Source organism: Carassius gibelio, chromosome B5 (genome assembly GCF_023724105.1).
Source record: "Carassius gibelio isolate Cgi1373 ecotype wild population from Czech Republic chromosome B5, carGib1.2-hapl.c, whole genome shotgun sequence".
NCBI classification, from domain to species: Eukaryota; Metazoa; Chordata; class Actinopteri; order Cypriniformes; family Cyprinidae; genus Carassius; species Carassius gibelio.
In genome coordinates this window covers 24,128,258-24,153,694 of record NC_068400.1, presented here as the reverse complement: position 1 = coordinate 24,153,694, position 25,437 = coordinate 24,128,258, and the positions used below count along the sequence as shown (strand labels likewise).

Sequence of the window (25,437 nt, the reverse complement as noted above, 5' to 3'; positions counted from 1 at the left end):
GAGCTGGTAGAGGAAGAAAGCCGATGCTGTAGCTGAAAAGATAAGTGCACATTTAGGATGTCCATAGGGACAAACCGAACCCTGTTGGCCTCACGTCTAACATCCTGATGATCAGCCCTTCTGAACAGTTCACCAAATCTGAGTTATATAGCTTCATTAGAATGAAAGAAGAATGTTTTGAACACTAAAAAAAGAAATGACAGTTATCATAATCAATTACCTTTTTTTCATCATTGAAGTCAACTTTGCTGTGGGCGATGTTACGTCTCAAAATAAAATATAAATGTATCTTTCTTAATGCATATTAATGGTCTTTACTGAATGTATATAAGGCATATTATTCCAATAAATAAAATAAAAATGGTCTCCATAATCTTTCACTGAATCATAATAAATAGTTTTTCAATTGAATTCAATTGATCTTGTTTTTAAATTCAGCAAATATATTGGAACCTTTCCAGTCTGGCTTCACTGCTTATCATAGCACAGAGTCTGCTTGACATTATTGTTTTTGGTCCCCCGAAATTGAGAAACGGGCTTATTAAGCAACTTGGCATTCATTTCCCCTCAGTTTGTTCTCAGGTCAGGAACCTAGGTGTCATCTTAGACTCTGAATTAAGCTTAACCTAGCAAATAAATTTGGTGGCTAAAAATAGTTTTTATCAATTACGGATTATTTCTAAACTTAAATCATTCCTGTCATTTCAAGATTTGGAGAAGGTCATTCATGCTTTTATCACATCGTGTTCGGATTATTGCAACTCCTTGTATTTGGGCCTTCCTCAGTCAACCATTTCTCGCCTGGTTCAAAATGCAGCTTCAAGGATGTTAACCAGAGCACAGAAATTTGACCATGTCACCCCGATCTTAACATTGCTCCATTGGCTCCCAGTCCATTTCAGAATTCAGTTTAAAAATGTTTTGTTTGTTTTTAAAGCTCTTAATGATCAAGCTCCCTCTTATTTAAAAGATCTTACTATCCGACATCTTTCTAGTAGATCCTTAAGGTCTGCTGATCAGTATCTTATATATGTCCCTCGATACTAAGGGCGACAGAGCATTTTCAGTTGCTGCCCCTCGCTTATGGAATCAGTTGCTAATGGATATTCGCCTTACACCTTTTATCATTTTTAAAAAGAGGCTGAAAACATTTTTTTTCCCCCAGGTGGTTTAATCTAATCTTAGTACTGTGTTTTTAGTATATTGTTTTCCATTTTGTTTTATTCTTTTTTTATTTGTATTTCTTATTATTTTTTCATATACTCTGTTCAGCACTTTGGTCAGCTATGCTGTGTTTAAATGTGCTATAAATAAAATGTACTTACTTACATTCTGGCATCACTTACAGTAGGCTGTATAATGTTAACTAATAGCCAGATAGATAGCTGTTAAAAGCCTGGATGTCTTGCTGTGGTTGATACGGTCACTTGTCCACCATCTGTGCTCATTAATTAAGTTATACTAGGGTCAAGTGTAGAAATCTAAAGGTCATAGCATGTAATCGATTCAGTTCACATTTATGCTGGTAAGAGGTGACAAACACACCAAGAAGACAAGATAAAAATGATCGGATTAAGTCTAAGATTAAGTGCACTTATTTTTGTGCTTGTAATACGAGCTGAACTAGAAACCTATCTTCAATACTGCCAGTTATTTCTATGCATTTCTGAACTTCAAACTCCCTTAGGATACCTTTTTTTAATTAAATAAAAACTTTCCCATTTTTTTCCCAAAATTTCCCAAAAACTTTCCCAAAAAAATTTTTTTTTTTTAAATTAAATCTGAGCTGGTTAGGTTCAAGGAGGCCTGTAATATCTGTAGAGAGCTATTAGTTAGCTTTCCCTATTCATTCAATGGCAGTTTCATGGCTGTCTGAAGAAAGTGGGAAATTTTTTTTTAAAGGGTTGGCTCTGTGTTTATGGGGTGCAGTCTAACATGTGTTAATGCTTCGTTTAAAAAAAAAAAACTTATTATTTTTCACATTTTTTACCTTTATTCCACACCGCTCTGTCCCTTCTCTGAGAAACGGGTTGATCATTTTCTTATTTTATGAAGCCCCTCTCTCAGAAATAGATGATGGGCTCTGATTGGTTAGCTAGCCCAGTGTGTTGTGTTGTGTGTCAGGAACCCAGGAAGTAACTTATTGTAGTCCCTACTAGCCATTTTTGTAGGCATTACACTGCCCGAATTTTAAAAGACGATATCTCCATTTGCATTGAACTTTCAGCTTCATTACTTTGCAGATATTGTTTATGCTCAAACAGCAACATTACAGACTAACTAACATTAAAAAAGTAATTAACCACCCCTTTATTCATGCATACTCTATGGATAGAGCATAACATACAAAATAAATGTTCCAAAAGTACCCCATCTCCCCCCACCCCAAGAAAAAAAGCCCAAAACAAAATACATTCTAAAACTTTCTATAAAAAATTGAATCTATGTGGAAATAAAAGGTTCCTACTGCAGGTTCAAACCTGAAATGTTGCATACACAAAAGTCTTCATCAGAATGTACTGCATGGCAAATTTTGAATGGCCCTCAATGGAGAAAGATGATTTTTTTGCAGCCAGATGGTGCCAGTCACGCCATCTTGCAGCAGGGGCTTACAGGGCCATGTTACCCAGCCAAAACGCGTTCATGTAAAAAAAAAACTGTGATATGGCTCAATATGGTATTAAAGGAAGAGTTCACTCAAAAATTGCAATTCTGTCATCATTTACTATAATAACATATGATGTCCTTTCTTCTGTGAACACAAAAGAAGATCTTTCAGCCCAAAATGACACTGCACAACATGATTAAACAGATTTTTTGGGTGAACCATCCCTTGTCTGTTGCATCTGCATGCGTTAGACGTTTAATGTGAAATAATTACATTATGAACAATTACAAAGAATGAAGATGACTCTTTATCATCACGATGAGAACGTCACATAGAGAAGCTCAATTATGTGGTGGCTCCATGGCACTGATTAGTTGAGGGGAATTAGATTAGCTGATCTGATGGCTACCTTGAGATAAAAGAATAAAGAAATGCCATTAAATCTAAGCACCTTTAGCGCTTGATGCCTTCCCTGAATAGCAGTTTGCCATTGTCACGGTGGCTTGAATTAAATGTGCATTTGCTGAGCGCAGACAGACCAGACAATTCAATTTGACAGTGCTTTTAGAGAAGAGCTGAGGGCTAATGAGTTGCTCTGTCTTTAGTGCGTGTCCCACCGCTTCCGGATCAGCTCTTTCACTGCAGCCAAACAGATGAGGTCATCACTTTCTGCTCCCGTTGCCATGGAGAAAGAATATAGGCTGCTAATGATATCTACCTTTAGACTGCTCCTATTTTCCCCTTTAGACTGTTCAATCCCATTTGACATTTCCCTTGGCTCCGAAAGATTTGGTAGCTGGAGTCAGGTCATTATCAAAATCTTTTTCTATGCAGACAAATGAGGAGATTGTTGTTTTCAATTTTTATATAGCTCTATATTTTTGGATATTGTAATTTGATATTCACATATGGCACATGATTTCATTTCCCTTAGGCAAGAAGTGTAAAATAAAGACTGGCTTTATTGATATGAATCACATTGCAAGTACAACACGGATGCAAGCGTAACAGTTTTAGATGATGCCATCTATTTCTTCTATCAGCTGACACATGGATCTGTCTTGAAATACACTCAAAGAATAATACCTTGTAAATACATTTTTTCACATTGTCTTTTGATACCTATTTTTTGCTGACAAGTTATATCTATACATATATATACTCTTGACGTCTTTTTCTTACAATCCATCCTACTATTTAAAGTCACTTTATAAACACAAATTAAAAAACAAAACAAAAGATACAGCAAAAAATGAAACATGGCAAGAAGAATAGCAAACCCATCACTAATCTAATCTCTTTTTCACACACAAGGTTCATATTACTGCGATAAAACATAAATACAATCGTGATTCGTAGTGCTAAAAATGATCATGCAAATCTTTGCGAAAATCAGAAATTATATACAGTCACAACAACACGCTGCAGTTCTTTAACAGAGTGCCTCCAACAGTCAGTGCCTCCGGTTCTTTAGTTGATGTTAAATAGTTTGGATTGCTCTCGATACAAAGGACATAACTGGGTAACTAAATGACATCTTTCTTGCGTCACATGTCTTTGCCCTCTGCTGTGTAACTAATTCATGTTGATAAAGCTGTACAAGTACTAAGAACACAGTAAAAAATCTTTTCATTAATCACTGTTTTTGTTTTGCAGTTAAAATATCTAAAGAAACCTAAACATAAAACAACATAAATTTACTTGAAGTGAAATTGGGTTTGCTTTCAAATAATATATAGTATTTCATTAATTAAGTATATTATGTATTTATTTCAACATATAACATGTATATTGAAAAATACATAATGTTATATATATATATATATATATATGTGTGTGTGTATGTGTGTTGTGTTTTAAGAATAAATCTAAGCATTTTAGAAGAACCATTATTGCTTAACAACATTATTTTACGCAATTTTCCTTCTCAAGTAAATTGATCTTGTTTTGAAGGGGACATTAGATGCCCATTTTGCACAAGTTGGTATGACTTTTAGGCTCTGTATGAAATGTCTGTTACATACTTTGGTTAGAAATCCTCAAAGATGATGTAAAACAAGACCCTTTACCTTCTTAAAAACAGCTCTATTCACAGCGACCCCTTTCAGTGTGTGTCTCTTTAAATGATAATGAGCTACTGCTCACCCCGCCCCTCTCTTCTGTTTTTTTATTTATTTATTTTTTTATTCTGTGGCACATTACCATCAACAACAACAAAACTGTTCAGATTTTTTTCGGTTTAAAAATGGAATGAATGGATGAATTTTTACACTGCTAAGACACATTTATATGCAAACACCATGTAAAAGTGATTTTTGCATCTAATGTCCCCTTTAAGAATGTTTCAATATTTTAATTGGATAAGACAAAAATACTAATTAATATATATATATATATATATATATATATATATTTTTTTTTTTTTTTTTTTTTTTTTTTGCAGTGAAAATTTCAATTACAATTATCTAAGGAAAGCTTACAAAAGAAAAATGACTTTTGGCAGCTGTTCATTATGTTTCCATTAACTATTACTTTTGATACATTTTTTTGTCTTATTTTATTGAACAATCATCAGGCATTACTCTTTTTTTCAGTAATAAACTTCATCAGTGCTACTGTATGTCTCAAAGGGATGAAGAATGTCATTTAGAGTTCCTCAGAGCGAATGACGTGGAACAAGGTGACGTTATACAGCACCTGGTGTCCATTGTTCCATGCGTAAAGAGCTCTGTCCCTAGGGTTATAATCCAGCATGGAGATATGGGAATACTTGTTCTGTAAGGGGATGTCGATATACTCGTAAGTAGAGGAGTTGGTATGGAAAGCATAGTAGACTTTTGTCCCTCCTGAGTATCCGTTGGTGACATAAAGTGTCCCACAGATCATGAAGGCCTCACCAGCGCTCCTCTTTGGGTGGTTGGTGGTGTAGCTTTTGATGACCTGCAGGGTCAGTGGGTTGATCTTGCTGATGACAATGTTCCCTGCGTTTTGATTGGTGGCATAGATGGCCCAAAGCCCACCTTCGTCCACCATGAGGTCAATGTCGGAGTGACCGCCCCAGGAATAGTGGTAACGGTTGTTGAAGCCGGCGTAGTCCAGCTGACCGGACCTGCTGATGGTGGCTGTCTTGAAGTCGAATTTGATGATGGTGTTACTTTGGAACTTATTGAAGTAGATGGAGCCATTGTAGACCACCTGTCCTGTGCCCGACCAGGGGTGAGGAAGCCGGTGTGAGGTGAAGTTGTCCGAATACATGAAGTCGACCATTGACTTGTATTCCCGGACAAAGCGGTTGTTGTGGTAACCGTCCATGTACCACACCTGGTTATGAAAAAATGTATGGACATCAGGGTTTATACACTTTATTTGACAGTATTTGCACTTACATGTACTTACCTAAGAAAACACATGGTAATATAAGGTAACTACACTGGTTTAAGGTTATGGCAGGTTCACAAGCGTTAAGGGTAGGGTGATGATTAGTACCTAGTTATTAACAATGTAGTATGCACTTGTGGGACAGGACTGTAAAATAAAGTGCTACCGAAAATGGTCTTAGTTGTTGTTGTTTTTTGTTGTTGTTTTTCACCAAAAAATATATTTCAAAATATTTTGGGGGGCATTCAATAAAAAAATAAAATAAAATAAAATATTCAGAGTAATACAACTGTCATGATCATGAAGAAAAAAAGAAAGAAAAAAGATACAAGAATTAAATTCTTAAGTAATACCTTATTAAGAAGAGAATAGTTAAGATTAAGAATAGTTTTTCATTATTATTTTGTAGAACAAAATTATTAAACTGCTTCACCTTTTTTAATTTTAAAAACTTCTTTCCACCAAATAAATGTCTTCTGAAGTCTTAAGTGGTATGAAAAAAAAACAAAAACAAAAAAACAAACAAAGCAAACCAAAAACCAATGGTGGCAAGATCATAATCTTATTGAAATATATGATAATTTTACCTTTTTATGATGAGGCACAGTTAGTTCTGGTTGTTAATTGTCATGTGTTGTGAATCTTCATAAATTATATTAAATTTATGCATTAATAATTCAGTTTATTTGTTTACAAACATTTCAGCTTGTAAAGTATATTCAAATATATTTAAAATTATAGTTTTGTTTTATAATTACATGTGTGCAAACATGTATTCAGTAAAAGGAAATTATGTTATTAGTTTTACTGGAAGGTTACATCACATGACATTCACTTGACACATGATTTTTTTTTTTTCTTATGGTGGATGCTCTTTTATGGCATTGATTCTTTCAAAGTCAAGGTCAGCATTACAGAGTATTTGGGACTGATGTATTCGATTTGCTCATTACTTGCCTATTATCCTATCCCTGCTCTGAACTGACTTCCTAAGATCCAATTCTTAAAACAAACATGTCTGTCAAACAAATGTCTTAACCTTTTAAGTGTATTTTCACTGTTAAAATAAATACTAAGGCTATCAGAGGCTTCAGGCAAGGGCAACTCTCTGACCCCTCATCAATCATTTAAGGCTCAGACAGATCTGTAGGCCAGATGCCTTTCTGTTTCTGGGCTTTTCTACTGTATCGATCCACCTCAAAGGAGCTAAAAACTCCATCGCTTCACCTTCAGCCATCCTCTTTGAAGCTGCTGCATTAATATATGATGGGATCATGGATTAGTTGTCAAGCAACTTACTCACTACTGACATCTAACCAAGATGGATGTGTTAGATTTGTTCAAGAAATTGGAGAAAGACAGAAAAGCTTGTACAAAGGCAGGGAAATAAAACAGTCGTACAAGATTTTGCTTTTTAGCTCAGAATACTAAAGAATGTCTGAAAACAAAGATATGAAACCAACAGTAATATACTGTACAAACAATTTTTATGTTGGAAATGCTGGCGCAGGAATTAACAGACATCATTCAGCTTTTACTGGGAATGACTTTGCTGCCATCTTGCAAGATTTACACCTATCATTTGCATCTTAATGTCTGCCCGTAATTTAATAAACCACGCTCTTGGCATGTTTACAAGAAAATATACTGCAGGGACAAAAAGAGTGCTGATAAGACGAAGTCAAAGACACTTTAGTTAAAAAGAAAAAACAATCTAAACCAGTTGAGATTAAAACGAGGGGTGTGAAGTGATTATAGCTGTTTTTCTTTTACACAAAACATCCAGAGGAATTCAGTTAAGACAGTAAAGATTTAATGAACTCACCCGCGTATCACCGTCAGGGGCAAGCGGATCAGTCATCCAGGATCCATATCTTGATCCAGATGTTTTCATGGTTATAGCATCACTTATCCCTGTCAGCTTCCCACAAGCTGATAACAGTAAAACATGGGAACAAGTAAAAATCAACATTTTATTGTAATCATTTTTCATCATTTACTCACCCTCATGCTCGACTTTCTTATTCCATAAAACCTAAAAAGAGTTATTTCGAAGAATGTTATGCTGTTGTTTTCCATAAAATGAAAGTGAATGGTGACCAGGGGCTGTCAAGTACAATAAAATCAACCTAAAGTCAACCTAAAGTCTCCTCGAGCCATATAATAACTTCTTGTAAAAAAGAACAACAAAAAGGTTATTCACTCATGATATTGTGGTGCACTTTGAGATTTATCACACCAGGTTTAGCATCAAAATACCAAACGTCATTTGTTCTCATGTGTCTGATAATTGTTTAGTAATACAGTGTGCCTGTTTAAATACTGAATGCTGTACTTTCAGTAGTCTAGCTGGTGACCATTCACTTTCATTGCATAGAAAAGAGCAGTCTGACATCTCTTTTGAAAAAAAAAGTAATATGGATTTGTAATGATGTGAGGGTGAGTAAATGAAGATCATTGTCATTTCTGCTCGTTTGCTTTCCTATGAGTGAGTGATATGCTGTTAAACTTCAATGTTTTGCGCTAGTATGGGTTTGAGGTGGATAGGGGAGGCGTTGGAGTTCGTGTCATATTCGGGCTTGTGTTAGGCACTCGAGCAGAAGTTTGCAGGCATCAGTGAACCTCTCATACTCTCTGTTTTGACACAGTGTCAGACAGACGCACTGGAGCATAACTTGTGTAGACGTCTGCAGTGTTGTAAGAGTCCTCATACACAAGGAAGTGTGTTCTTCTCTCATTTATACTTCTTTCTGATCCGGATTTTCTCTCTTTTTCTGTCACTTTATGTCTTTCGGAGAACTGATGCGGTTTCTCTTTCTCTTTCTTTCTCCGGCTGTGTGGTATTGGTAGTCCACTGGGGCAAAGCAACTGCTTTTAAACGAAATGTACATTTATAGATACTCCTCTGTTTCCCATGATATTTTCCCAATATTCTGTTCTTGGCACTGAAATGCGATCACCGTGCTGGTTTATGTAAGACCACAACAGAGCCAGTTCTGGAGAAAGAACTGTTTTGTATTTCACTGACCTGGCTATCTGGTGTCATTACACGGCTCTCCAGAATCCTTGACTCTGATTGGTCAATCACAGAATTCTGTATAACTGTATATCTGAGAGTTGTCCCTGGCAGCCAGTCTCCATGCTGGTTTTAAGTCTCTCGTTTCACTCTGCGCACTCTTTCTTCTCACATGATAAAAAACTGAAATCAATATTTCATGTTCGTGTATTCATTTATTTAGTGAGTCAGTCAGGCATTGTCACAAAATAAACCCTTTCAGATTCCTATAAGAACTTTTTCTGCTTTACATCGGAGTTATTTTGTGATCATGAACAGCTGACTATCCATGTCACATATTTATTTTATTTTGTACTCGTATTTCAAATTACAAATCACTAAACTATATCTATTTTCAGAAGCTTTGGCATAAAAGTACTGCTGTCAAATGATTTACTCTACATTAAAGTCACTGCAAAGCCCTTGAACAGACTGACCTCTCTATAAATGATTACTCATAATCTGCTAATATTGACCTGTGGAATTCCATAATCCTTTTGGGATTGAATGAGTTGCAATTTATTCACCCAATTCTCCGTTCCAGACATACTTCTTTAGACAAAACCTACATTCAAAGATATTCTATGGTACATAATATTCACATAATTACCAGCCTGATCATTGCCTCAGCACAGGTGGTCGGTCTTTACACCAGACCCTATGGCCAAATGTTAGCTGAATAGTCTGTCACAGGCGATAAATTGCAGTTTTATTTGTGTATTTAGGTGATAACATAGTGGAGATTGCAAAGCAGTAGTACAGCTGAACATACAGTGGATTGAAGGCTAGGATCTATAGAGCCTGACACTGACTGTTGATGTAATTACGCTGAAATATACAGCAAGCAACACTTGAGTTCACAGCCATACATCGTCAATGTGTGACTGCTGCTGCTTTATGTAATTTTCTCAAATATTTACATAATGTCATGGCATTAAATGTTGCCAACCCATCCCATCTTTTATTTTGCTAAATCTACTGTGCTACTGTAATGGAATAATCTGTTAGAGAAGCTTAGCAGAAACCCAGTACTTCTATTAATGCATGAGCAACTCTTTCCTTTGACTTAGTGATTTTTAACTTTAACATATGCTCATTTCCAGGAAAATAAATAGAACTGTAAACGGTTGTTGACTTTTTAAATCGATGATTGTACATGGATGTATGTAAATACGCAGTTGTTCAAAAAGTTTGAGGTCAGAAATTGTTGTTGTTTGCTTAAAGATATTCATGCAAATACTTTGATGCAGTAAGGATGCATTAAATTGATCCGAAGTGAGAGCAAAGACTTTTAAATGGCTTAAATCAAATAAATACTGTATTTTGAACTTCTTATTCCTCCGAGAATCTTGGAAATGTATAAGGGTTTTCACAAAAATATTACACAGAACAACTGTTTTCAACATTGATAACAAGAAGAAATGTAACTTGAGCATTTGGCATATTAAAAGTCTATTAATATGAATTCTGAATGATTATATGACACTGAAGCCTGGAGTAATGGCTGCTAAAAATGTAGTTTTGCCTTTACAGGAATAAATCATTTTTAGGATTAACATTCTAAAATATATTCAAACATAAAACATTGTTATAATATTTCACAGTATAACTGGTTTGCTGTATTTAATCAAATAAATGCAGCCTTGGGGAACATAAGAGAATTCTTTCATAAACAAAATAAAAACGTATACCAAACCCCCACTTTTGAACCTCGGTGTAATGCGATGAAATATAACGTAACGTAACGTAATGTAACATAATATAATGGAAAGTGTATAACTGCTTACTGCATTTTCACCACCTTTTGAAAATAGTCCTGTGATACATTACTTAGTTAAAGAGCAAATTTTACATGAAGCCTTTAAATGAAATATGGACTCATATACATTGCAGGCATAGTAATTATAGAATAACTGGACAAAAACTGATACCGCTAAAACAGCTTGAAACGTTATGGGCAACAATCACAAAATAATTGGTTCAGGCTTCCTTCAAAACCCAATTAACTATGAATGTAATATTAACAATGAATGAAGTCCACGTTGTTTATACAGTTTTTTTTTCTCCCATCCAATGATTTAAGTCCCTTGCGAAATGCAGTATTAGAAAATTCATGCTGCCAGGAGATTACTGTACTGAGAGCAGTAATCTTTCAATAGATTTTTCAATCCATGATCGTATTTAGATGTCTCTCTTTATCACTGCATGTAGCTTTTGGCTCAGTGGAAAACTTAAAACTGCAGCTCTTTTCTTTTTTGGTATTTATTGTTAAGCAACAAAACCCAGCATGGTATCCTCCTTTAATCAATCAAAGTAAGGCTGCATTTACATTATGCATGTGTACTAAATCTGTTATTCGAATCTAAAATAAATGCTCCACAAAGAAGCAAGAGCAATTCTCTATTGTTACGCAGAGCTTCTGACCTACATTCCAGTGTATGAATGGTTATTAAAATGTCTGTGAACATGTACATTTTGCTTTTGGATAAAATCGTACGATCTTCATTCAACTGAGGATTTGTTCGTAAATCAGAGATGTGTCAGACGCTGTGTCTTGTCATATTGAATTTTGATATTGTTATTTAATTAACCTGTAAAGTTGCTATGAATTCATGCCATGGCTCAGGTGGACCCAAAGGCATTTGTTGGAAGAGAGAACAGCACGGCAGCTTCTCATTAGTCTTGCCTGTGTCTAACATCCATACGAGATCCATTCCTCACTTCAGAATAAGGCAACATCTGAATCTGATGCTACTGTCTGTTTCAGATAAGCTATGCTGAGATACAGCATTTCAAACTGGGAAAATGACAGGGATGTGTTATGTTGTTTAAATTCAGCATGCTAATGCGTCCAAGCAGCACAATAAATTACAGTGTTTTGTGTTTTGTTCAATCATCATTCACTGAGTCAGGACTAATGTGTGTAATGCGAAGCATCCTTGAATTTCCATTTTCAATAAACACTGAGGCCACACTTTGTTAGCTATTTTAAATGTGCTGGGAACATATGTAAAATGTACTAAAATGAATTCAGACAGTTTCTTCTTTGGAACAGATTTGGAGAAATTTAGCATCACATCACTTGCTCACAATGGATCCTCTGCAGTGAATGGGTGTTGTCATAATGAGAGTCCAAAAAGCTAATAAACTTCAGAATAATTCACATGACTCCTGCCCATCAATTAATGTCTTCTTAAGTCAAAAGCTGTGTGTTTTTAATAAACAAATTGTTCATTAAGACATTTTTTAATTCAAACATTGTTATGGATTACAGACTCATATTTTGGCCAGAAGCAACGTTTTAAAGTGTAAACACCTGAATGAAGGGTCTGTTTCTTACAAATATGCAGCTGGTCGCTTCACAAGATAATAAATGATTACTTGTTTTTGATCAGTTGTTTGGACTCTCCTTCTGACGGCACCCATTCACTGTAGAGGATCTTTTGGTGAGCAAGTGATGTGATGCAAAATTTAATGAAGAAATAAAACCGTCTACCATATAGTGGCCTGAGGGTATATGAATTAATTTTTTTTATTTTTGGGTTAATTATTTCAATTAAAAAAAGTGAATTGTGCCTTTATTTGTGCAGTCTTAAATCCCCTAATATAACTGAGTAAAAGCAACTCCAACTTTTTTTGTGAGTCAAAAACTTTTTTTATCATTTTCTTGCATAGTAAAGTGTGTTTTCTTGTGCACGCTGTATATAATATAATTTGAAATGAAATATGATGGTTGTTTGTGTTTGTGCTCAAACTCATCCTACCTAATTTTTGCATGCATGCACGAAGCCTCTCCTCAAGATTAGACACCCTGTTGTGAAGCTCCTCGTAGTCAAAGGCCCCGATCTCCTCCTGCAGTTCACTTAGCACTGATGTCAGATTCTTGACCTCCTCTTTAAACTGCATAACCAATTTTGCATCGGCCTTGTATTCCTCCAACACTGGTATCATTGGCCTAAGTTCCTCCATTTTCGCTTTTATGGCCTGAAAGGTTAAAATAGGCTTGGTTCAGTAGGCATGCGTGCAACGATTGCGTCCAAACACCTGTCTTGCCCTATACTTGCCCTCTCTGCCTACTCTATTATCATTTCTGAGTGTGTTTAGCAAATAGATGTAGAGTTCAACATGGCATAAAACAAGTTCTCAGTACACCAGCAAAAATTTGAAAAAACTCTCTTTATTTTTCAATTTTTAAAATGCAAGGTGTCGAGGGTTACATGCTTCACATACAACAATAGTTTCCCTTGTTTCAGTATATCCAAATGTGCATAAACAAATCTGAATTATTGACATGAAGATGTCATAACATAAGAAAATCTACTCAGGGAAGGCTGCAATAGTGGCATGCACAAAAAGACTGTGAACAGAATTCAAGGTTGTATTTAAAATAAACTGAATGATGCAATCAGTTGACCAGTTGAGGATTACAATGGGATTGAACTTGTTCTTCAGTCTCTGCAGCTTTGATTTAATTCATAAAGTTAGCCCTGCAAGCAAGAAAATGAAATTTGGTTGAATAACTAACTCGCTAGCCTTTCTAACACACACATTTTGACAGATACAGCTGTTTGTACAGAAATTAAGCAACATTTAAAAAAAAAAATTGATAGGATGAGCTACAGTATGAACACACAAAAACAAATAATCGTGATGGTTTCTGCACATAAATCTGGACATAGATGAATAAAGAACATACTAATAGCAGGTTATTAAAACTATATGCTCCCGTTTAAAAGTTTAGGTACAGTAAGGTGTTTTTTTATATTTTTGAAAGAAATCTTTTTTGTGCGACATGGCGTGCAGACAAAAATATATTCACCATGGCCCACCATTAAGAATTTGTTCCCTCATTGCACTATCCCGTTCTCTTATTGTTGTTAAATTGCTGCCACAATTTACTTATTTGTTCCCTCATTTTGATTTAATTAAACTAGTACAACATGGCCACAATTTGCTAATATGAGGGAATGAATTACAATTATTATTACAATTTAAAATAATTTTCTTTTAGTCTTTAATGTCATTTGAGAAATCATCCTAATATGAAATCATTCTAATAGACTGATTTGATTCTCAAACATTTATTTTTATTTTTAGTGTTGAAAATACTGCAGCTGTGGAAGCCGTGGGGACATTTTTTTAATGAATACAGAGTAAAAAAAAACAAAAACAAAAACATTTATTGAAATAGAAATATTTTGTTACTTTTGTTACTAGGATCAATAAGTGCAAAATCATCCTTGTCCACACAAAGAATCCTTTTATCAAACTCTGTATATTGTTACTTCTGCTGAAAGGCCATGTTTTTATATGCTCTGTGTATACATGAACTTATGAAAACTTGCACCATACGGACTCCCATGTGGGTATAAAGATCATATGATGGTGTATAAGATGACCTTTGCAGCGATTGCATCTAAATATTCGCTGCCTTCATGTAATAAATGTTTAAAGGTCAAGCCATAAAATGTTTTGAGTAGTTTTCTTACTTGGGAAATGAACAAGAGGTGCCACGTTCTTTACCATAACATTCAGTTCGACTAGAACAAAATGTTCAATAAGCTATTTTGTTGAAAAGACTTTGAAGAGACTGTGCTAGACTGATCTTACAAAATCTATGCCACTTTGGGAGCTCGATACACACACTACAAATTGCAACGTGCAACAAAATCACTGCGCCTCCATTTAGAAAACTAGCAACGGCCTCATTAGCATGCAGATGCAATTGATGTCAGACAGCTAACAATAGCTATGATGGAAACGATGCTATGTCGCCAAAATGAATCAGATTTTGTAATTCACTTCTTGTGGGGGAAATGCCTGTGGCGTCAACTCAGGAGGACAAAATCATTTGTAACAAATATACTGAGCTCACTTGGCTTGAAAATGTACACAAAATTAATATGCTGTTTCCCCAGATTGATTGGTAATGTAATGTTACAGGCCAGTTTTGGGAGCTGAATTAAATAGGAGAGTTAACATTTTGGTAAATGAGGCACACTGTATGAAATGAACAAATGAAAAATGACACTGATAGCGGAACAACCACACTGATCTGGATGAGCACATGCATTTGTACGCACCTTGTATTGCTTGGCGATATTCTGCTTGTGGCTTTCCTCCACCTGTTTGAACTTGGATTCCAGGCCTCTCAACTGCACCTCCATTCTTTGCACATACTGCAGGTCTTTCTGGGTCCTCTGGTCAAGATTCTGGATGGACTGAGTCATATTCTGGACCTGAGAGAGAACAAGAGAACATTTGAGGAGAAGAATAGGCCGTGTGCTGGGTGAACAGAACTTTGAAAGGCATTCAGTGAGCTGTGTATTCTGTCAGAAGGTCTTTGTGAGGATTAGTTTCAAAGGTTACTTTTTCCAGGAGCTGTCTCAGTTGTTTGGTCCTGGCATCCCGTGAACACATGGTCTGCTGAGGAGCCACAACAGTACACACACACCTGCCCTCGCTGTCTTGAGCTGAGCTGTACACCTGCCACGAGTCCTCTGGGTTAGCAGGCAGCACCTGGGCAAAGGACAAAACCAAGAGGAAAAAACTACAAGTCAGTGACTGACTGGGATGTGCTTTATGGGAAACAGCTTTGTAACAGTTTCCTTCTTTCTTCATCTGCAGTCTTTGGGAAGGTTAATTACCTGAACCCCACACAAGGGTCAGAGTGATAGAGTTTCTGGCCAGCTGATGGAAACTGTCATGTCAGTGTAAGTTCTACATTGCAATACTCTTAAATTTTTGGATATTGTTTATCATTTGGAAGCCTGTGGTTAATGAAATGTTGCTTTTGTGAACTCTGCTTAATCTCTGTTAATATTATTTTATTTCCCTTTCCCACATTTTGTTTCTCATTGTCCTTAAGGAGCAGAGCAGTTTATTAGTGGTCAATATATACTGACAAAAACACCGTTTTTTAAGGATTTTCATAGTTGGTGCTTTGATGTGAAACGGTCATTTCTCGAAGGGGATTTTATGACCCAGTGGCTTAACATAAAAGAGCCATCTGGAAGAGTGAGCGTTTCCGTATGTCTTGTCCTAATCCTGAGTAATCTAATGAATAATCCATATTCATAACCAGTGCGGATAGAAAGCACTTTTTATTAAACCGAAGGAACATCTTTGCAAATCTGCTGCCATTGTAATGCTGAATTCAGATTATAATACAATCTAATGTTTGTACTCTTTGAGGACAGAGCTTATCAAAATACCAAAATAGTGGAGGCATATATTTCATTAGAAAAAAAGAAAAGGAAAAAAAAAAGGTACAATTCCCTTGCTCACAAACAACTGATTAATTAGTATAGATTGCAACACAGGATTTGCAAGACAGCAGGTGACTAATCAAAAATAAAAATACTTAAGAAGCACACTCACAGTCAATACTCCCCCCGCTGAGACACATTTTTACCTGATTGCACCGATTGAACCTGAGAAGACAAAGGTTTTTGCCCATTGGAAATTCTGCATCTTTTTGGACGCTATTAAAATGAATTCACACGCTGTCACTGCTCGAGCCCAACCTGCTGGTTCCTAGTACCTCGTCCCATAAACAAACACCTTCTGATAAAAACAGGATGTCTAAAACAAGAAACACTGATAATGAATTTTTGGCTTCCTTTGCAAAAGTTCAATGTCCAAAAATGAGTTTATATTATTTGCCATCTTTTCTGTTGCTACACTACATGAATCATGCAGCGACCTCAAAGAGGAATAGGTCCACTTAAAGTCGTGTAGTCCCAATGAATAATTGAGGTCTTACTTTTTTTCTTTCTTTTTATTCCACCAAAGAAAAAAAAAAGAAAAAAAAAAGACATGTCAGGCAACACTTAAACAGTTTCACTGCCTCTGATGTTAACTGTAATGGGACCTCAGTCAGTAGCCTAAATAATTATCATATTTAAATACCATGATATTACAAGGTACTCCGAAGTATTTAAAATAATACTATGTAACCCAAACGTAACTGAACATTTTAAAGAACATTATATTAACATGGTAGCTACATTGTAAAAAAAATGTCTAGCCTAGTCTATATTCCAGAGTCAGAATTGATGATTTTAGAATAAGCTGCTGTGCTTAACAAAATATATATTTTTTTAATTTTCTAAGCTACATTATTTGAATAGTATAATTTATAAGGTATAAAAAATTCAGCGTTTTTCACAGCTCATGAACAAAGAGAATAAAGAAACTCACGCCAGTGCTCCGGTCCGGCACTCCCGGAGGTGCCACGCTTAATTTGGTATTATTCAGACCTACTAAAGAGGGCAAGGTTTGCGACATCCAGTTGGTGATCATCGCCATCGTGCTGAGCACTACTCCAATTTTCAGCAAAGGCACCGACATCTCTGCTCTCCTCTTTCCCAGTAACCTTCATTATACACATTCCAGGAGAAAACTGTAACCTGCGCTGCTGACAGAGGTGATGTGCTTCTGTAAAGCACCCAGTGTAAATGAATTCATCTCGGGCATTTCTACTCGCGCTATCCTGTATACTGATTGAACTTTATAATTACTCGAGCTCTCTCGGTTTCTGAGAAGAGCGCTGTTCGGTCGTCTCTCTTCAGGCGAATAATAATGACGGAGCTTCAGCAGACCATCTCATCTCATTGGTTCCATGCCTCCGCCCACCCGCGAGACTGGTGAAATATTCAGAAATATCACAAACCTCCTCCAGGCGCTTGACGCACGGTTATACTAAACCACTAAACACTTAAGTTACCAAGTTTTTTTTTTTTCGTTACTCTCACAATACCCACGCTGACAGCAATAGTTAAACCAGGTTTTAATATACAATTGTAACATAATTGCTCTTAAATTGCCTTTAAAACATTAAGCGAAGTCATAAACCTTAAAAAAAAAAAAAAAAAAAAAAAAAAAAAAACATTTTTCAGAATGTGCCAAAAAAAAAAAAAAAAAAAAACAGAGGCGATTGCGAACACTGAACACATCACATTGGACAGTTCACTGTAGCGCATTACTAGCCTACAGTTCAGTATCGATTTTTTGAAGATTAATTTTTTTTTAAAACATTAGTCTACTTTATTAATGTAAATGGTTTATGTTGAATGACTCAAAAAGCAGGCTATTGGGGGCATCAGCAAAACATATCTTTCGCTTTAGGCGGACGGTTAAAGGTGCTGGGAGACTGGAGACGATACAATTTTTGCACTTTGCGTTACGCGAGACGGAAATGATCTACTTGCTAAGGTTCCTCTGTAAAGAAGTGGCCATTGAATAATTCGCGCGCTGCGTGGCTCATCGGTGTAAATAGCCGTGTTTCCACTATCGAGCTAGGACCGGGCGTGCTAGTGCGTGCCAGGGCCAGTCGCGTTTCCACAGTCACTTCCGGGGCTTGATCGTGCCTCGCCGGGGCTTCCTCGGGGCCAACGGCCAGGTTTTTTGGCCCGACGAAAACCTTGGGCCAAAGCGGGCCAGCTGGGGCTAGAGGAGGGGTTATGAACAAAGGCGGAGTTTCTCAGCGTCTGGAGAGCGTCAGCGCGGATCATTTCAGAAAGATAACAGCTTTAACAGCAGCATTAAAGACTTTTAAAATAAGTTGAGCTCAAAACTCACTCTTAGTTAGCAGCAAGTGTTTGAAATAACTTGATCCGATGTGGATTATAATCACTAAACAAGGCAGAAATATTTATAAGCGATGTAAAAGACTATGCACGCTAAACATTAACGTTACACAGTAAAGATGTTAAATATGACTGCTTGGAGAAATCAGACGTCAGCTTCTTATTCTCTATCACAATTGTGTATTTTTTTAAGTAACATTTTATCTGTCGTCTCGTTTCAAGAGTTTAGCTTCACGTTGCATATCATCAAAATATAGCCTAGTAATGATTTTTGTTCGGGAGCTTTTATAAAAATAGCGAGACTGCACTGCGGATCATTTCAGAAAGATAACAGCTTTAACACCAGCATTAAACACTTTTTTAAATAAGTTGAGCTCAAAACTCTCTTTCAGTCAGCAGAGAGTGTTTGAAATAACTTGATCCAATGTGGATTAGAATCACCATACAAGGCAGAAATATTTATAAGCCATGAAAAAGATATGCACGCTAAACACATTACCATAGTAAACATGGTAAAATATGACCGCTTGAAGAAATCAGACGTCAGCTTCTTATTCTCTATCACAGTCCTGTATTTATTAAGTAACTTATATTATCTGTCACAAGCCTCGTCTCGAGAGTTTTTCTCACGTTGCCTATCATAAAAGAATATGGCCTAATAATGTTTTTTGTTCGGGAGTTTTTATAATAATAGAGATATTGTCATTAATTCTAAATGTGACGGCTACTGTGGCTAATAAACAGAAATAGACTCGACTGAATAAGCAGGCTATTTTCATAAGCGTTAAAAATAAATAAATAAATAAAATAGTAATAAGTGTATTTAGATTAATTTTGAGTCCTGATAAATTAAATCAATTCTATAGTTAAAACATCGATGCTTTTGAATTTTAATATATAACAAAGCATGCAAACAAACGGCCGCTTTTATTATGTTTGTTTTGTGATCGCACATGTTCCAGTGGCTTATTTCTTAGTTTTCTGATAACTTCTCTTTGTTGGTGAAATAATGAGGTTGCATGACGTTGTTCTGAGAGGCGTGTAAAGGGCGTGTTTTAGTGACGTGCAGCGGTGCTTCAAGCTCCTCTGTGGAAACCCTGCGCTATTCTGGCCTCGTGCTACTGGCCCGGGGCTATGAGCCCCGCCCGGCCCGCTTTAAGCCCTGGCTCGCACTGGCCCGACAGTGGAAATGCGGCTATTGTGCAGCCATCTACAGGCTCTCTACCGCGTGCAGGGCACAGTAGGCCACCATTATTTATGTTCTGTGAAGTAGCTATGATTGTTAATGCTCTCTGAGCATTTCATTAAACTCTGAAATATCAACAGATGTTTGATTAAAAAGATAACTCACTTATGCACAGCCTAAAACTGAGTGCTTTATGAGTGCTATTTATTATGAGTCACTTCGGAACAGGGGATTTTGAATATGATAGCTGAACAATGACACGTTATATCTCAGCATGCCGTGGTATTATTTAGCCAACAGAGGGCAGTACAGGTTTCCTTCTCAGTTTAGCATTTTTCTCCTGGACAAAAGTTCCAATCAAACCCTATATATACCCTATATATATATTTGTTTATTATGCACAAATACACCACAGACACGTTCTGAATTAACTAATGATAAATTTGCACTCACAGACAGACTCAACTCTTAAACAGATTTAATCTACATCCTTGTTCTCTTCTTCATTTTCTGTCCTTGTTTTCTTCTTCTTCTCTTCTTCTTTTTAATTTTGGTAAGCAACACTTGTTTTCGCCCGCACTAACGTATGAAGAGAAATATCTGATTAATCACTGATTTAAACATGAGAAGTTTTCTTCCTGTGCAGCCTAGTCAGAATTATGAACATTTTAAATTAATTTTATAAAACGGAATGTGAAACTACTACTGAAAATTGATTAAAGATGCTGTCTAAAATAATGTATAATTTATGATATTATTAGCATGCTATAATATGAAGTGCGTATAATGCCATAAACATAATATAGGGGGAAACAATATATATTTTTGTGTAAACCTGATTTTTTATTAAATCAGACAGGATCTCTCTCTTTCTCTCTCTCTCTCTCTTTCTTTTCAGTGGTTCATAATTTGTGACAGATTACAAATTATGGCACAGGGCACCTAGTTTCAGATTACTAATTTTGTTATATGAATCATCCAATAATTCACAATTACAGTATATAATGAATTACAACATTTAACCTGTTTCAAAACTTGTAGTATTAAGGTCAAATAAAATGCCCCAAGAAAGACAAAGAACAAATATATTTAATCAAGTCTTGTTCTTGCACAAAACAATGCACAAATATAGAAAAGAGGCTAAATTAATTTAATTTTGACATTAATTGTCTGTACATTAAGACTAATGACCTCGTCCATTCAGTATAGCTGTTCACCAACAGGGATTTAATGCCAAGGCATAAAGAAAAACTAGTTACTGAAGAGCAGGCATCAATGTGGAGTGTGGAGAAAGCAATTTACCTGCTATGTTTGCCTTCAAAGTGAGATTGTAGAGTGTCAGAGACAATCACAGTGTGTTGATAGTGAGAATACACTCCACAAGCCCTGGAGTGTTTTATCTTCAATAGGAATAATCATACAAATGATAAAATGATAGTGATCGGTCTCACACACACCATCAGAGTTTTCACTGCTAGATGCGTTTATCTTCAAATACTAAAACTGTCAACTATTACTCTGTAAAGACATTCATAATCACCTACAATTAAGCCTATATCCTGCATAGAAGTTACTATTTAAAAAAAAAAAACCTAGCCATGTGGGATAAAGCTCTAGAAAAGAGAATCCCCGCTGTGATTTTTCTTCTATTCAGGTTTAATCATATTAGTCCGTCCCGATCTCTGCTGCCCAATAGATTAATCTGCCTTTATGATAATACACCAACCCGGCTTATTTGGAGCATATCTGCCTAATTAGCCTGAGATGTGCGCTGAAAATGGCGTTTATAAACCTACTTGGGTGAGTTCAGTGCCCATCAGTACCAGGAGGGTGAGACTCAGGAGCTTGCTCGCGGGCTGCATCTTCTGCCGCCGATGCCACCTGATCCGAGGATATCACATGCAGAGCTGCTTTCGGTGCTGCTGTCCGGCTCTCTATCAGACGCTCCTCTTGAATGTACGTATATATTTAATTCAGCGCCAAAATAATAGAAAAAATGAGACTGGAATGGTTTGCGGAGCCGCCTCTTTGCATATTTATCTCATGTCAGCTTCTCGACGCCTCCTCGTCCTCTGTGCTGCTGGACCGGCGTTCCGACCGCGAATGTGGGGATGAGCAGGAAAGCGGCGAAAATATTACTTCATCACTAGACAAACTTGGCTGGTTAATACGAGAGAGTAGGTGTGGGCAGGAAATTTGAGAAGCGGGGCCAAGCAGCGGTGCTGAACCGGATGTGACACGTACTGGAGTGGGAAATTTAAAAACCTTAGAGGGGGTCCTGAGCAGTGCGAGACGAGCTGGAGTCGAGAGCGCGCTATAAACTGCGATCACTGCTGGACACGAGCTCTCTCGGCGCGCGGCAAACAGCACAGTTCACAGCACAAGTGCCAGGACTTCACTATAAGGATAATAAAAAAGGAGTGACGAGGTTGCCATGGAGACTCCGTCCTCCTTGGGTACCACTAATAATTTGAAAAACAATTAAAGTGGACACGTTTTTAAATACTCATTTGTCATTTAGAACAATCAGAACTAAGTTAAAATATATTTTATACAAAATGTTTATTTTTTTATACAAAATATAATTTTTAGGCTATTTATAACGTAATATATTATGGTTTTATAAAACGTTAAATTATGTAAATTCACATCATAAGAAGATTTTATATATATCTTTATATATCTTTATGTACCTATATTTTGAATATATTTTTATATCAAAATTATATATATGTGTGTGTGTGTGTATAGCCTATATATATTTATATATTAGGCTACATTTATACATACATTCATAATATTACAAAATATTACTATTTTAAGTAAGATACTGTTCTTTTGAAATTTTTATTCATTAATGAGTTTTAAATGAATTTTTATTCATTAATAATAAGAAGTGGTATTAATAGATGAGCACCAGCAAACTGACATTATGGCTCTTGAAAATCCACTATGCTACTATTGTTACTGTATTTGTATCAAATAAATGCAGCCTTGGTGAGCATAAGAGACTCCTTTGAAAACAGGAAAAATATATACAGTATAGACCAAAAGTTTGGAAACATTGCTATATTTAATGTTTTTGAAAGAAGTTTCTTGTGCTCATCAAGCCTGCATTTATTTATTATAATATATTATACTGTATATATTAACTATTGCAAACTTTTGGTGGTATATTTATCATTTATTATGTTTAAATTATACATAATGTGTATGTGTAAGTAGCTAATGAATAAAAATACTAATATAAATGCCATTTTTAGCCCAAACCATCCTGTACCGAACAAATTTGAGATATTAAAGTTTCAACATCCTCATTTAATCAATACGAACAACCTTAAATGCCATCGTTAAGGTTTCTCATTTACTGACAGTAATTGACTCACCCAAAAGAGCAATAGGCTAAATGTCATCACCACGGTGGCCTTAAGAAGCACAACAGTCTAAAGTAAACTCCTTGTATTAAAGGTCAAATTAACACCTGCTGTTGCAGTACTACAACAAACAGAATGTGCAAACAGTCTTTGTTTGAAGACTACTTTTTACATTTACATATGTAAATAATGAGTAAATAAATTAACAGGATAATTCAGGAGTCTTTTTTTCATGCCAAGGAACCACATAGTGTATATGGAGATGAGTGAGAGCAGAGAGCAGGTTAGATATTACATAAAACTGCTGCATTTTAATAATTAAAGCTAAAGTTAACTTAATATTGTACTATTGTTTGTTTAACTTTTTCATGACAAAAGTTACTTTGTGATCAAATAATAATTAGCAGAACTCCTGTGGTACTTCATTAAACTCCTTAGGGATCGCAGACTCATTTTTGCATATCATTGGTATATATTATATTTTGATTAAAAGATGCAAAAACAAACAAACAAGCAAGCAAACAGAGTATAAACTACCACCAACTAGACCAGTGGTTTTCAACTAGGGGCTAAGTCCCACTAAATTATTTTATTACAGGTTATTGGCTTTTAAAGACAAAAATTAAAATAACATTCCCACCAACCTAATTTTAAAAATGTTTTATTATGTCAAGCTCTAAAATATTTTATTGAGTCAAACTGTAAAAACAGCATTTTTAAAAATCTTCATCTTTAATATTTAATGACTGGGCAACAGAATATTGTTGCGGCCTTGGAGTCAAAAAGGTTGAGAACCACACGACTAGACGGATGGATAGATGTGTGAATCCAGGGTTACACAGTATTGACGTTAGCCTTCTAGTTTACTACAGCGCAGAAAAGAACACTCCAGCCTGGAGATTTCTTTTATCTTGCTACACACGTTGAAAGACCTAAACCACTTCAGAAAATACTGCATAGCTTGACTTGAACATTGTAGCTGTGGAGGTGGACTCTCAGGTCCATGAATCCTTAGTTTGCCATTTGTGATTCAGTTTTCAGCAGGTAGTGTGAATAGTGATATATAGGACGTGTGTTTTGTGAAGGGTTAGGCTGAGGTGCTCCAGGGCTGCTCACTATCATTTCTGACACACAGCTTCACAAACCATTGCCTGTCAGTATAAGACAGTCCATGATGCAGGAGACTCTAGGGAAGCCTACAGCCTGCATCGAATTGAGCTTGTTAGCATAAGGATAAGAGCACAGTTTTATTTGTGGATATAAATTCTTAATATCACTCTAATAGTAGACACCAAATTTATCCAATAAGATAAATGTGCCCTCACAACAGGGACTTATATCAGTGTCTCTAGCAAATAGTTTGTTTTTCACTGCAAATACTTGAAGCAGGCTTATAAATGAATGCATAACTAGGCTCCCTGCTTAGGCAAAACAAAGCCCTTGAGAGGTTTTGAGACAAGCTTGGGGAGATGTCCCACTTTTCAGTCTCTTTCTCTTTTCGATTTTGAGACTAGTGTAAAATACACAACGTGCTTTTGTTTCTTTTCAATACCTTCGCATCTGCCGCCACAATCTTTCTTTTCTTTTCGAAGAGATTTTTATAAAACCATACGCGAACACTCAAAAGTCTTCAAACGTGTTTGTGTGAAAGGGAAAGTAGAATTAAGGGGAAATGAATGTGTGGACTCGGTGGAAGATTCGTTCATTTTCAGATTGGACACTGATTGATTCCTCTAGAGGAGTGAGATTCAACTTCAGCCTCTTACATTTACAGAATTTCAGGTCATGCTGCTTTCGCACACATCAATTCCCCGTGTCTTTTCACCGTGCCATGCTCATCATTTAACATCTCGGTGAATTGATCTCAGTTTGCGCAAGAGCTGTATTCAACAATTAAAGATTTATTTTTCTCGGTTGCTTGATTCTTGTCATTTTTGCGAGTGCTTTATATGTTACCTTGTCAAAGACGGCCTGACTGAACAACCTTTGGTCAAGTTTCTCACGGATGCAGTGGTATCTGATGATGATTTTGGTAAGTCTTTAAATAGTGACATAAAATAGAGCACTTAGTTTTCCATAACAATAGCCAAACGACTGGAACCCGAAGAGATTGTTCAAAAATGGAAGTGTGAATTAAAATCTCTCTGTCACATGCATCAAAAGAAGATCTTATTATCTCACTTATCCTAATCAGCAGCATTCAGTCCTCAGCTTTTACCAGTATTCAGTGGCACCAAGAGCAAGAT

General features: G+C 36.1%; 1 protein-coding gene across 2 annotated transcripts; it reads right to left on the bottom strand.

Moving 5' to 3' along the window:
- Positions 1 to 3,552: 3,552 nt before the first annotated feature.
- On the bottom strand, positions 3,553 to 22,155 carry olfm1a (olfactomedin 1a). 2 transcript variants are annotated; one of them, XM_052557737.1, is made up of 6 exons: positions 21,614 to 22,155; positions 15,411 to 15,560; positions 15,125 to 15,280; positions 12,806 to 13,025; positions 7,812 to 7,918; positions 3,553 to 5,929 (listed from the first exon to the last, which is right to left on the bottom strand). In XM_052557737.1, the coding sequence occupies exons 1-6, from the start codon at positions 21,677 to 21,679 to the stop codon at positions 5,255 to 5,257; spliced, it is 1,374 nt and encodes a 457-aa protein (XP_052413697.1). In that variant the 5' UTR covers positions 21,680 to 22,155; the 3' UTR covers positions 3,553 to 5,254. The 2 variants fall into 2 exon arrangements, with proteins under 2 accessions (XP_052413697.1, XP_052413696.1); XM_052557736.1 differs by lacking the exon at positions 21,614 to 22,155 and adding an exon at positions 17,244 to 17,859.
- Between the last annotated feature and the right edge of the window lie 3,282 nt (positions 22,156 to 25,437).

Excerpts from the sequence above, each read along its gene's own strand:
- olfm1a (XM_052557736.1), bottom strand. The coding sequence starts at position 17,393 with ATGTCGGTGCCTTTGCTGAAAATTGGAGTAGTGCTCAGCACGATGGCG. Across the intron at positions 15,561-17,243 it reads TGCCGGACCGGAGCACTGGC|GTGCTGCCTGCTAACCCAGA; the intron begins GTGAGTTTCTTT and ends TCCTTTGCCCAG. Across the intron at positions 7,919-12,805 it reads TGCATGCATGCAAAAATTAG|CTTGTGGGAAGCTGACAGGG; the intron begins GTAGGATGAGTT and ends TACTGTTATCAG.